At 39.3% G+C, this 12,881-nt stretch overlaps 2 protein-coding genes and 1 non-coding gene across 5 annotated transcripts; 1 reads left to right on the top strand and 2 right to left on the bottom strand.

The window, feature by feature from the left end:
* Positions 1-764: 764 nt before the first annotated feature.
* Positions 765-3,030, bottom strand: LOC126799558 (ferredoxin-thioredoxin reductase catalytic chain, chloroplastic). Of its 3 annotated transcripts, none has more exons than XM_050526784.1 (6): positions 2,780-3,030; positions 2,382-2,494; positions 2,184-2,233; positions 1,986-2,057; positions 1,092-1,152; positions 765-926 (listed from the first exon to the last, which is right to left on the bottom strand). In XM_050526784.1, exons 1-6 carry the CDS (start codon positions 2,880-2,882, stop codon positions 882-884), a joined length of 444 nt encoding a protein of 147 aa, XP_050382741.1. In that variant the 5' UTR covers positions 2,883-3,030; the 3' UTR covers positions 765-881. The 3 variants fall into 3 exon arrangements, with proteins under 3 accessions (XP_050382741.1, XP_050382742.1, XP_050382743.1); XM_050526785.1 differs by having other exon boundaries at positions 2,382-2,496; positions 2,788-3,030; XM_050526786.1 differs by lacking the exon at positions 2,780-3,030 and having other exon boundaries at positions 1,986-2,038; positions 2,188-2,233; positions 2,382-2,443.
* Positions 3,031-3,200: 170 nt separating this feature from the next.
* On the top strand, positions 3,201-3,274 carry TRNAN-GUU (transfer RNA asparagine (anticodon GUU)). Its single transcript has one exon. It is a non-coding gene; the product is annotated as a tRNA-Asn (tRNA).
* A 3,875-nt stretch (positions 3,275-7,149) lies between these two features.
* On the bottom strand, positions 7,150-12,414 carry LOC126798252 (CRM-domain containing factor CFM2, chloroplastic). Its single transcript, XM_050525160.1, has 12 exons — positions 11,705-12,414; positions 10,990-11,500; positions 10,780-10,910; positions 10,401-10,694; positions 10,156-10,312; positions 9,704-9,996; positions 9,423-9,482; positions 9,292-9,345; positions 9,079-9,189; positions 8,171-8,969; positions 7,732-7,862; positions 7,150-7,622 (listed from the first exon to the last, which is right to left on the bottom strand). Exons 1-12 carry the CDS (start codon positions 12,383-12,385, stop codon positions 7,323-7,325), a joined length of 3,522 nt encoding a protein of 1,173 aa, XP_050381117.1. The 5' UTR covers positions 12,386-12,414; the 3' UTR covers positions 7,150-7,322.
* Between the last annotated feature and the right edge of the window lie 467 nt (positions 12,415-12,881).

Raw genomic sequence — 12,881 nt, 5'->3', positions numbered from 1 at the left:
TCTTTATGAAAAAGAGTTCATTGCTCAGGCGGATTGGAATGGTGGATTGCAGTGGGAGTTCGACTCGGGAACCCGTTATTGGATTCAGTAACAAGTTAACGACAGGGGAGTAATTATGAATGCGTGCAGCCATGATCATCCATCCTTCAACTGATCCGAGACAAATTAACTCGGAGAACAACTTCTGGGGGTCTGAACTGCGAGCTTTGAGATCACCAAGAAAGCTTCGGAAGCGGTGGTCTTGGATGTAGCAGGGTTGGGAGTTATACAGAAGCCATGGAAGATGAGGAGCAGGAGGGCAACGCTCGCTTAGGGCTCGCCAACGATGGCATACTTGGCGAAACGCAAGGTAGTCGAGTGTGTTCAGCTGCTGCAGAATCAATTCCATAATCTCATCTGAGACTTGTTTTAATAACTTGCTCTCCTGATTATCAAGATCTTCCGAACATCGCATGTACTTTTGGATAGACATACTGACCATGGAATACAAGAGCTGTAGAAGATCGAGTTGTAGTGTTAGGTATATATCAACTGTTAAGGAGTTCCCTTGTGGTCCGGGGATTGCTACTGCAGTTTGGAGAATTTAAATTAGTTGTAAAAGGAATTCGACCGGGGATTCCTATCGCAGTTTGGAGAATTTAAATTAGTTGTAAAAGAAATTCGACCGGGGAGTCCTATTGGCAGATGGTAAGACATGGCTTTGCCATGTGCTTCAAACCAAAATGAAGAGAAGCAAATGCAGATAGAAACACAGAACAAAACGAAAGATCAGATATGGTCTAGTTTGAGACATTTAGAAGATGGAACTCTTTTACTCTTTTCCTCGTTAAAAATACAGAAGTGGGTTGTTTATACATAATTCTCATACACATTGATGATTATTACATGTTGGCCGTTGATTCTCTGATCTCTTCCATGGTGATGATCTGCATTGCACAATAGTTGCAGAGACAAATAATCATACATTTGTACAAAACGAAGTAATATGCCATAAATGTGCGTTCAGTTTGCAAGTAAACATAATGAATGAAAAAGCAGTTGATATATATCAGAATACAGTTGATGAGCTAAAGGACAATTATTTAAATTACCTGTTCTTTACCAGCAAAATCATTTTCAGGGGTGAGAAAGAGCATGCAGTGGCACTCCTTCCTGCAAAGCCAAGCTTTATATATTAACAGGACAAGATTTGCATAAAGAAGCTGGCATTTAATGTAAAGAGTATAGACAGAGTTAAGTGTTTAACAGGGTTGTGGTACAATTTGGTTACTTATTGGGATTTTTATCGCATCTACTCAAATGTAATTAGCTTCTTTGGTTATTCACTTATTCTCGACCAAGATGCCTGGTTGAGAACAATATCTACAGGACTACAACTAATACCCAACCTTGAAATGAAATAACATCAATCTGATAATGATCGTAAGTTGCATGTGTATTGTGGGGGCGGAGAGACAAAATATGTTTAAGAGAGCTGTTTTGAATAAAGGACTGACATTTTTAGTTCAGGGGATTAGGAAAGAAGAAACAGGAATGGTATTTGCTGCCACTAAGTAGAATTTCTAAGACCTCACTGTATCTATGAAAGACCAAAAAAAAAAAACCCAGGAAAGTGCCTAAGTTTGCAGAATAGAGATATAATGCTGATGAAGTGTTTTTATGTCAAGCACATATCCCACAAAGATTTTCATATAACTCGTGTGACCATTTCATAGAGTGTGTAAAAATCACATATCTTCCCAACACTAGGTAAGTAGTTGAACACAGGTACTGTTTCTTTAGTGCATATCTAACAACGCTATTGCCTATTTGTATTTTAGAATTCACATCACACTAGTATCTCCCAGATCATCAACTAAATTCAATCAGGAATTCAAATCCACAACTCTGAACATGAGGAATGTAAAAGAAAAGATCTGGTTGTTACAGTTGGTTACTTCATCTCACTAGTTTCATCAGATAACAAAATCGGAAATAAAAATTACCTTTCCCTCATGGGAACACAGGGGCAGTTCCAAAAGCCTTGGCCAGCCTCTGCCTGTTTGTCATCATAATGCCTGCAACATAGCGGATATGAGACTTGCATGAACATGACTATACTGGCCACCAGATCGGAGTTACAAGTACATGATAAAAACTAAGCCGCCCATTTCAAGAACAGGATGAAAGCTTCAGATGTTTACCGACAAGGGCAAAGTGGCGCACCCAATGAATCTTTGTGGTCTGCCAAACCCTGTGGAAAATCCAAAACGAGTTTCTTATACATCATCTCATGGCGCTCCTATCACAACAAATCTTTGCTTCCAAACACAAGCCGAACATAAAAAAAAAAAAAACACACACACACACACACACAATGCTAGTGAAAATGGAGACATTACCTTAATAACAACAGAAGTAACTCCCTTATCAACACAGAAATATGTCCCAGACTTACGGGCATACTGCTCCGAAAACTTCCTCATAATCTCAACAGACTTCTCTGTTGGTTCAACTGCCACACCACAAAATATTTCTAGACAAATCAAACACATGTAACATCAAAAACTCAATCAAAAACACTAATCTTTTTATGGGTTAACTAAACCAACAACACTATCCTAACTCAAGCTGGAAATGCTTCAATTACAGCTGCCCTAGTACAAAAGATTTCCACTTTCCACTTTTTCACTACATTTCATGCATATACAAACCTAATTCAGACACCAAAATTAGGGCTAGCAAATTCAAAAGCTCCAATAAATTGGGAAACTAAACGAAGCTGGGATAAAGTTGGAACCTTGAGCTCGAATAACGAAGCGGCGGGTGGAGCGGGTGAGGGAGGGAGAAGCGAGGGAGGAAATGGTGGCGGCGAACGACGGAGCTTGGAGCTGGAGAGTCATGGTCGGCGGCGACGTTTGTGATATTTGCAGACCAAACTCTGTGGGGGGTGAGCTTGTGAGAGTGAGAGAGATAGTGGTGTGAAATTGAATATGGTTTTTGTTTATATAATTTTTAGCGTGTTAATTCTGGAAAATGGGGCATTGTGTTAAGAGATTTGTGAATGAAAAAGGGTCTGGAATGGTTTGGTGCCACTCGTTTGTGAATATCGGTTAAGGGAGGACTCCAACCACTCGGTCTAGCACCCAATGAACAGTGAGCCATCTCGTTTATATGAAAGCAATCGATGACTAGAGTTAAACAGGATAAGTAAGCAAGAAGCTGGAATAGCTCAGCTGGTTAGAGCGTGTGGCTGTTAACCACAAGGTCGGAGGTTCGAACCCTCCTTCTAGCGTTTGTTTTTTTTATGTCTGGTTACAAACGAGAACCATGGTGAATACTGGCTTAGCTAAATCCAAATTCACTTGGCCATTTCAGCTAATTTCAAAAGGCAAAATAGCTCTTTGTATACCTCTCATTTCTTGTCCAACACGGAATCAACTATCTCATTTGTGGTTTTAGCGAAAAAGAAAAATAAGATATCACTATTACGTACACACTTTGATTCAAAATTCAAAAATCAATTGTATTTCACTGAATTTATATGTGTGAATTGATGTGAGGTACAATCCTCAAGACATGGTATATCAACATCTCAAAGACCTACATGTTGGAAAAAAAAAAACATCTCAATGATATTTAATTGTCTAGAGTAGTATTACGTTGTCATATCAGACTTGGAAGTTAAATTTCCAGTTCATACATACGGATACGTACATTTAGGCACAAAGTACATATAATCCAACAAATTGTCCTCTTCATTTTTTCACCCTTTGTTTTGGTTTTCCCCATCACACATCTCAAAGACATGCATCCGTATGAAACTATGAATTGTCTGATGTCTGAGCCGAGAATCATGTCTTCAGAAAGCAACATAAAGAAGACACTGGGGAATGGGGAGGAAAGGTACATTTGACTGATATTGCTCGAGTAAAATATTTGTCATTTGCTGTTGTATATATCCAGGGTTTTCTTTCGAGTGATATAGACATTAGTTTTTTTTTTCCTATACTTTTCAGAAATTATCAACCATGTTCGTAATTAAGAATTCTGAACACCCGGCCAGCACGTGTGTTGCTAGGTTTATCATGATTACTATTCATAAGTGATGTGGGTCTTGTCAGTTGTCACCACTTTAATCACGATCGTCTGTAATGCCATTGCTGTTGAAAGCAGCAGCAGCGCGTCTGCACCGTAACATTATCATCATGATTATTCTTCTTCGTCTTCATCATGACCATGCATGTGGGAAAATACACACATATTTGTTAAAACGTATAATAACACTCTTTCAATCAATTCATTAAGCTCCAAATTCACCTATGGCTACCTACTCCTCATTGTTTGAAGAACCCTAAGAAATCAGATATATCATATCTACACGACGCCGGGTATGTTGGTTGCTCTTGGATTAACTATCCGAACCCAGATAGCTAAAAAGAACTGATCGGAGATCATACCTTTTGTCATGACCTTTGTTTTGACACTAAAAATGGATTGTTGAGTCGACGACAAATATGCACTCCCATCGGCCACCACCACTCCACATATAGTAAGCTATCGATCGGCTATCAACCAGTAACTTCATTCCCAGACAAAGTTTTGAGAATCCAACTAACATGTGCTTATTAATGGAAAATAAACCAAAGCATGCAAAAGGAAGAAGAAGATCACTATATATGTGAATACACTAATACAGTACTGTACGTCCTATATATAAATACCATGTCAAGTAATTATTCCATATATAATTATGTAGAATATATAGAGATAATTTTGAGTACCAAATAGGCAACAATTTATTTTTGTTCTTGCTTCTTCCCCTGTCGAAGCATACTTTTTGCTTCTTCAAAAAAAAAACTCACTGAGTATTGACCAATACCTCAATCTTCAAATTAAGTTCAATAAAGGGTATACAATTAACTCCCACATGTCTAAATGAAAACCCTACTGTGGATATTGGTGTGGATCTAGCTAGATTGCTATAAAATAAAGTTTACTACAATCGAACTCACTTATAACCGAGTACGATTCTCTTGCTGGTTCAATCATGCACCAAGTTATTTTCTGCAGTACGTTAAGTAGAAGCTGATCATAATAACCAAACTAATGAAACATACAGCTAGAATTATTGGATTTCATTAGTGTATATATGATATTATCATTTCACCAGGAAATTTGAACCACACAAAGTCAATCATCTTCAAGCTAAAGTTGGGGATGAAGAGACGCTGCTGCATCAGATGATTTAGCATGAGCATCCATACAGGATGAGAGAGAGAGAGAGAGAGAGAGAGAGCTAGCATAAGATCTTCATAACCAAAGCTGGTTAGCTAGAAACTTAATTGTTTTCCTAACAACAAAGATCCTTATCTAACAAGATCCCAAGGACATAGATCACATAAACAAGAGAGAGATATTACAAACCGATTGATATAAGAACTAGAAAAACGATCTGATGCAGCTTTGATGGAACGTACACAATCAAATCGAAGTAGAATCGGACCATGATGCTTAATTCCCCAGAAGCAAAGACTTTAAAATCTTTGAAAACCGACGGATCAGAAAGTACCTATTCAGTTGCTCATCACTGGCAGCCAGAGAAAAAAACTTTAAGCTAGCTAGAGAACAGCTAGGGTTGATCTTTCTGTTGTGCCTTCAAAGCTTTCTTCTTCTTCTTCTTCTTCTTGTTTCTACTTTGTTGGTGATAATGACGATGGTTTGGGGTTTGTGGAGTGGTTGAGGAGAGGATGGAGCAGAAGAAGATGGAGTGGGAGCAATGATGGCGATAAAGAAGGTAAGGGGAAGACAACATGATTGCGTTTGGCTTATGGCGTTGAAAGAAAGGCAGCAAAATTTCTAGGTTTTTTGTGCCTACCTCTCTCTCTCTCTCTCCACTTTCTGACATATGATATATGATGATGATATTCATTTATGAAGCCCGAGACGCCTTGAGAGAGAGAGAGAGAGAAAGAGAGAGAGGGCCAGTATCATCTGAATCCAAGCGCGTGTGAAACAATCAAACAATATTACCTTGTAAATAAGAGAGACGGTGTGTTTCTCTCCAATCAGTCATCTACAGTTCACAGTTTTTTTTTTTCGATTACAATCTACAGTTCACAGTTGCATATCCCGACTTCTTACTGCTCTCATATTCAATGTTATCATGCGCCAGTTTCGACTGAGCTTTATAATTGCAGCTATTCCAGTTTGATTTAGTTGATTCTCAATCTTGAAGTGAAGTGTAAGAGTGATTTTAATCAGTCAATGTACGTATATTGAATCATTTAGTTATAAAACAAATTAAATTGTTTTCTGTATATTTAATTTTAAATTAATATTTCATTCACTCTCAATCTTACAGTTGAAAACATAGCATACACTCGAACTAACATGCACTCTGCACTATATATAGTAAAGTAACAAACACTGTTGTGTCATTTGTCTGTATTGTACTGCTTAACTTCATAATCAAATTTACCTAGCTTATTGCATAAAATTTGGTTGATGCCTATATATTATGTCAGCTGCTTCAGGCTGCATCGTCAATTTTTCAGGTCATGACTTCATCTGTAGTTCTGTACAATATATTTGAAGACTTTAGTTCCATAAATATCAATAGAAATGAAGTCATGAGGACCATGTATTTTCACCATTTTCCATTCATTGCCTACGATTGTATGTAACTAATTACCGATGGATTTTATCTAATTAATATAGGCGAAGAAAAAGATTGACGCATGACCAATGATAGAAAACAACAACTCGCAATTCACCGTTCACATGTCTTCCAGACAAGATTTTAACTCCTTTAAGCTCGATACAACTTTAAACATAGAGAATTATCATCTCCCTAACTACCTCTTCGTATCGTCTCAACTATCAGTAGGAAAAAATCATGGAATAACAAAAGTTAAACAATCCTCCAACTACAAAAGATTAAAAGAATACGGAAGAAAAAAGGGGAAAAAAAGAAGAAAAAAAAATAAGAGTTAAGGGAGGAACATGGTCTAAGTCTCCAAGAATCGACAACCAGAGTATGAACCTATACACCTAACACAACCAGACCAAAATGATTCCTCTTGTCTGATGCATCTGACCAGGAGTTTATGGCTGCCTTCCTCTTACTACCATGACCTAATTCAGAACTAGCTAGGATGAGAGAAAGAAGACCTTTTATTTCAGTATTCCGATCAATGCTAGTGTTATAATACAGGAATTTGCATAGTGAAAACTCCAATTCTATCAAAACCTGAACCCCAACTTGACCCGGAAAAAGCTCTCTGACTTCCAATGTAGCAATATCATCACCGGATATGTCAACAGAGCATTCTATATACAATCTATTCAGCATACAAGCAATACCGATGTTTATTGAATCTCATAGATCCCTGGATTGAGATACCGAAAGAGGTAGAAGTGTTCCCGGAAATATTCAGACCCGATGATGTGAATGAATGTGAATTCTTGCTAACTAGTATTTGGTGAGTGTATGTGCCCTCTGGAGTAGGTATCTTCACAGGGACAACCTTTTCCGCACTTGTGTTCTTATCTTTATTTCCAGGACTATCTCCTGCACCCCAACCCCTATAAAGTATAACTTTGCTTGGCTCCTGGGAGACTAAAACTGCACCTGTTGCTTGCTGTGAAAGAGAGATGAAGGATTCAGACAAGTTTAAATGGAACCAAAGAATAGCCTATTAATGACATTGACACAAGAGGTGAAAAGAGAGGAGGAATTTTTGTGCACACCTCCAGCTTAAAAACAATTTCCCGGACTGAAGTTCCTTTTGCTCTCCCTTTGACATTTACTATGGCAAGAGGGTGCCTCTCAAAGTGCGCCTTGATTGCTTTCGCAACACCAGTCACAATATTGTTCCTACCTAAGAAGTAGTATCAGCAACACTATACATCAGAAACTAATCTGGCAATCTATATCAAGATAAGTAAATAGTCATAAACTGAAAATTATGTCAAGGATAGTAAGCATTTTCAAACGTAGCACGAAAAGGAGAACCCCAGGGTGTGGACGTATGGTTCAGATAGAGCCAGCAACCAGTGGAGTACATTTCCAATTTCAATAACTACTTAACTATAGTTAACAATAAATAGGATAACTTTTTTTTATATCAAAATAAGAGATTTCTACAAGTTAAACAGGATAACTGGAAAACTCAAGAAATAAAAGTACCTACGGCAAGCACAGGGCGTTTTTTCATCTTCAAGGCTTGCTTTCGCAGAAGAAGCCTCTCGCTGTTGGACAAATGCACAGCTCTCGGGGGCATCTCATTCAATATCTTTCTTACCATTATTGGAGCTGGAGGTTTTGATTTAGTATTACCAGATCTACCCAATGATTCCAGCTCATAATCAAAAACACGGTGCTGATTGTCACTAATAGCAGAACTACTCGGACCTTTTGACTGAAACCCACCACAAATTTGACAACTTAAGACCTGCTGATCGGCTAGTTGGCTGTTAATTACAGCACCCTTTCCAACATTTAAATTCATCTGAGTAAATTGCAAATCTTGGCTATCTCTAGCCTCAATGAATGTTCCAACTTCTTCATTCATATTTGAGAACAAATCTACTTGGGTTTCATTTGAAGATACTGGTTCAACTTTACCAGGCCCATCCTCATCACAGGTGGAAGAGAAAGTAATCTCCTTACCTTGCTGTGTGGCTAACTGGCCGTTCATGACGGGACTCGGTCCATCAAATGTATCCATATCTACAACAATAGATTCTTGTTTGTCTCTAGCCTTGACCGATACCTCAACTTCTCCCTTTATATAATTGAACAAATTATCACTTGTATCTTGTTCACTTGAAGTCCCAGGTTCCACTCTATCAGTGTCCTCTGCATCCCAGCTTGAAGAGAGACCATACCCCTCATCCTGTTGTATGGCTAAGTGGCCATTCACAACAGCACCCATTCCATCATTTAAATCCATATTGGTCACATGAGATTCATGTTTGTCTCTAGCCTTGAAAAACATTTATGCACTATTTCAGATTTTCAGATATTACTTTTGAAGAAGAAACGTTAGGAGAAAGTACCAAATGCTGACGATTATCGTACTTTTTAGTCTTTACCTTGCGATTCTCTTCAGGCAAATCAGGTATAATTGAATCTGAAACATAGTTAAGTTCGGCATTGGATATCAAACATTTTTCTGATTTGATTTCATTCACCTCCTCCGTGGTCTGAGAATTATGCAGAAAAAAAAAACAGCTTATTTTACCCAGCTAAATCATTTAAGTTGTAGCCTGAAGCACATTAAAATAGGTAGGCATCAGATAACTCACCAATTCATTTGATTCCTTAACTGACTGTATATTGTTTGAGCCCTTGCCTTTAACCTGTATCAAGAAAAGATTGCATAATCTATGCTTTGATGTAAAAAAGTAATGAACGATAGAAAAATAGGAATACTCACCACCAATTGCTCCAATTCATCTATGTTCTTGTTAAGCTTTAAAACATGAAGTTTCAAGGACTGCATTTCATGGTAGGAAAAAAAAAACAATTCAATTGTTGAAAGTAGACATGATAAAAGTAAGAAGAATATAAAATGCAATGCAATAGTGCAATAGCTTATATCAGAAAAACAGTCGAGATTGTTCCAAGATCTTTTTCTTAAACGTTTCGAGTAAGAGGATGCAGATTGATTATGATAAATAGATGGCATTATTAAGCAGATGAAAAGGCAAAATCAACCTCATGACGCTGTGCCTCAATAGAACGCTTCAGTGCTTCTCGTTTAGTTAGGAGTGTCTGAGGTCTCAAATTAGCAGGCCGGACATAATTTTTTCCACGATAGACAATGATTGCATAGCCCTTACTTACTCTCTCCACTGCCACAAGAATCCCACCACTTTCTAACTCTAGAGTTTGTGCTACTTGTTGAGCAGATTCAATGCTTTTCTCATTACATATTATCTTGATGAGCTCCCTATATTTCCAATGGAGATGCATGTTTTCAATTGTCCCATCAAATACTCCTCGTCTACCTGAACATTACAAGAGACTACATTAATCTTTTCTCAAAAATGATTTTGATGGAGCCACATAGTTTGCTGGATTTCTAATAAGTGGCCTACGATATAGTCCTACAAGAGGAATTTATGGTACAAGAGCTGTCGTCCGTAAAGGATAATAGTATAACCCACCCATTAGTAAGAAAGGCTTCATCTTCAAACCGACCTTCCTTAGCATATATCTTTCCTCTTCAGTTATACCCTCTTTATCTATTTCAAGTTGTTGAGGATTCTCTGCTTTCTCAAGCTCTGCTAGAAGTCTCTCTGCCTTTTCCCTCTTTTCTAAAGCCTGTTCATTGCAGATGCACCTATTTTAAGAGAATAAAAAATAGCTGAACCAAAAGTGATGTAAACTGTACCATCACAGAAAGCCATACCACGGACAATTTAATGCTGGCTCTACTGGCAGCTGCCTCAGTAGACTTTAGCTTACGTTTTTCAGATGGAAGACCATTGGTCAGATAATCTTTATTTTCCGGCTCAGCCCCGGGTTCAAGGTCCTGTACCTTTGTAGCAGGAACTCTCAACTGCCGGCTCTGATTATCTGCATGTATTACAGACTTCCTCCGCTCTTCTATGGCAGAGGAAACTGCAGGCAGCAGAAAATCTTTTCCCCTATATAGAACAATAAATTCCCTGTCCCGAGCAATCAGAGTTCCTCCAGTTAGGCTCTGCAACAGAATACATTTTAAGTGAAGCAATATCCATAATGTGTTCTGGTTCCACTAAAATGGTACATTGAAGAAATATTCCCACCTTCAACTCTTCAGCCATCAGCTCGCTATTAGTGTTCTGAAACCCTCTTTTAACAGCTACTTTGGCAATCTCACATTTTTCCCAGAGTTTGACAATGGAAGCAGCCAGCCCTTGAAGCTTTCTATTTCTGCCTGTGTAAAGGAGAAAAGCTAGTAAAAATATATGTTGGCCGGAGAGAACAAGAGTTCTATCATTATAAGACAAACTAACCCAATGCAAAATGAGTTGGCAAGGGTCGGGCAAGTCTCCTTATTGTGGTCATTTCATCATCTGTTAGCTTAGGCTGCAAACCATATGGAAGAAGACGGAAAGGCCTCCTGTATCCAGGCACAACAGCAGGTAGAAGGTCCCCATCAACTGGTAAAGGTTCATATCCCCACCAATCATTAAACCGCGGCCCAAGCCCCTCTAACAAGCGGTCAGCTTCTTCCGCCAGCTCCGCCTCACCTGGAAGTTGAAACCGAAACCTATTCGCCAAACCAACCCCTCGTATTAAGGCTGGCTGAGCTCTTTCATTGCCTGGACTTGGCTCTCTAGCAGAATTGGCTTCATCTGTTACATCAGCATTAATGAGTCCACCCGGTACCGCATCACCAGAACTATCTCTCGTCGAATCCTCATGATCTTTACCCTTTAAAAAGTAAGGATACTTATAGTTCACCCCCCTATACAAAATTATCTTCGCTCCTGATCTCCAAACAACCATTCCTCCAGTTTTTCTCTAACAATGTCATCAACAAAAACTACAATTAATTAACTCCACTCTAAAGCATTTCCATTATTCAACTACCGGATTGAATCAGCAGTATTCAAACCAATAACTAGCCAATCGATACCGATATAACTCAAACCTAAAACAAACTAACTAACATTGTAAAATGCAGAATCATAAACTACTTAAAAACATCGAAAATCGGAATCTAACCTCCAACAAATCATGAGTCCTCTTCATGTTCAACCTACACAAATCCTCACAAACAATCTTCACAACCTCCGATTTTCGCCAATTCTCATGAATCCCATTCACAATCCCCTCAGTGATCCCAGCCTTGCCAACCTTCAACTTCTTCCTCACCTCAATCCCAACCGTCCTCAACCGCCTCAGCTCCGCCGCAGACAAGCTCATCTCCGCCAACGTCGGCACCTTCTCCTCCTTCTTCCTCCTCCCCTTCCTCTCCATCGCCTCAGCCTCCTCCTGCCTCTTCAGCTCCCTCCTCATCTCATGAAACCTCGAGATCGCCCTTCCCGTCCCCGGCGACGGCACCGGATTCTCCGGAGTGCTCCAGCTGGCGTCGATGGTGTGGCCGACGCGGTGCTTAGGGAGAGCCTCCGGCAGAGGGACGAAGATTTCGCCGGCGGAGGAGGCATGCTCGGGTTTGGAGTCGGAGTCTTCGGCGAAGCCGAGGCTGCGGAGCTTGTCGGCGATTCGTTGGATGGCGGAGGTGGGGGCGAGGGTTTGGGAGTCGGCGGCGGCGGAGCTCCGGATGGTGAATTTGGAGGGGTTGGGGAGTTTGGGGAAGGAGAAGAAGGGGGAGAAGGAGCGGTGGTCGGTTAGGGTTTTTGGCGGGAGTGACGTGGCGGGTAGGTGAGTTAGAGGGTGCAACATTTTTAGGGGGGGAGAGGATTAGAATTTGAAGATGAAGAGGGGCTTCATCAGTGTCAGTGTGGGAAGGCTTCAAAGTTCAGGCGGGTGAATGTTAACGAGCTATAACGACCTTCTCTATCCTTAGTCACGTGACTCGCTCGTGATGAGAAGATAAATGTACAAAATAATTTTTAAATCATAGAGGCCCTAAATTTTTTCTAATTCTGAAACGTTACGATGAATATGTTGTGAGTCGAACTCATCATGTCCTACTTAGCAAGTATATAGCATGTGTTTATGTAGACTCAATACTAATGAAATTCTTGTTTTCTGTTTGTTTTTAGAACAATCAAGAGGATTTTCATATCAATATTGTATGATGTGCGATATGTATTTTATTAAGAATCTGATACATGAATATTATGAACCGTAGTGTGGTTTTCAACATATAATTGAGCTAAATCGATGTTAAATCATGCATGTGGAAGATGTTTTATGTTAATTATGTTCATGTGTT

Source organism: Argentina anserina, chromosome 6 (genome assembly GCF_933775445.1).
Source record: "Argentina anserina chromosome 6, drPotAnse1.1, whole genome shotgun sequence".
In the NCBI taxonomy this organism is placed as follows: domain Eukaryota; kingdom Viridiplantae; phylum Streptophyta; class Magnoliopsida; order Rosales; family Rosaceae; genus Argentina; species Argentina anserina.
This window is presented reverse-complemented; position numbering and strand designations above follow the sequence as displayed.

Bases quoted from the DNA above. Each gene is read 5' to 3' on its own strand.
- LOC126799558 (XM_050526784.1), bottom strand. From the start codon at position 2,882: ATGACTCTCCAGCTCCAAGCTCCGTCGTTCGCCGCCACCATTTCCTCC. The intron at 2,495-2,779 runs GTTCCAACTTTA...GTGGTGTGGCAG, and splicing joins CTTCGTTATTCGAGCTCAAG to TTGAACCAACAGAGAAGTCT. The intron at 927-1,091 runs GTAATTTAAATA...TGTGCAATGCAG, and splicing joins ATTTTGCTGGTAAAGAACAG to ATCATCACCATGGAAGAGAT.
- LOC126798252 (XM_050525160.1), bottom strand. From the start codon at position 12,385: ATGTTGCACCCTCTAACTCACCTACCCGCCACGTCACTCCCGCCAAAA. The intron at 10,911-10,989 runs GTTAGTTTGTCT...TCCTTTACACAG, and splicing joins GCCAACTCATTTTGCATTGG to GCAGAAATAGAAAGCTTCAA. The intron at 7,863-8,170 runs GTACTTTTATTT...ACTACTTCTTAG, and splicing joins ACGCCCTGTGCTTGCCGTAG to GTAGGAACAATATTGTGACT.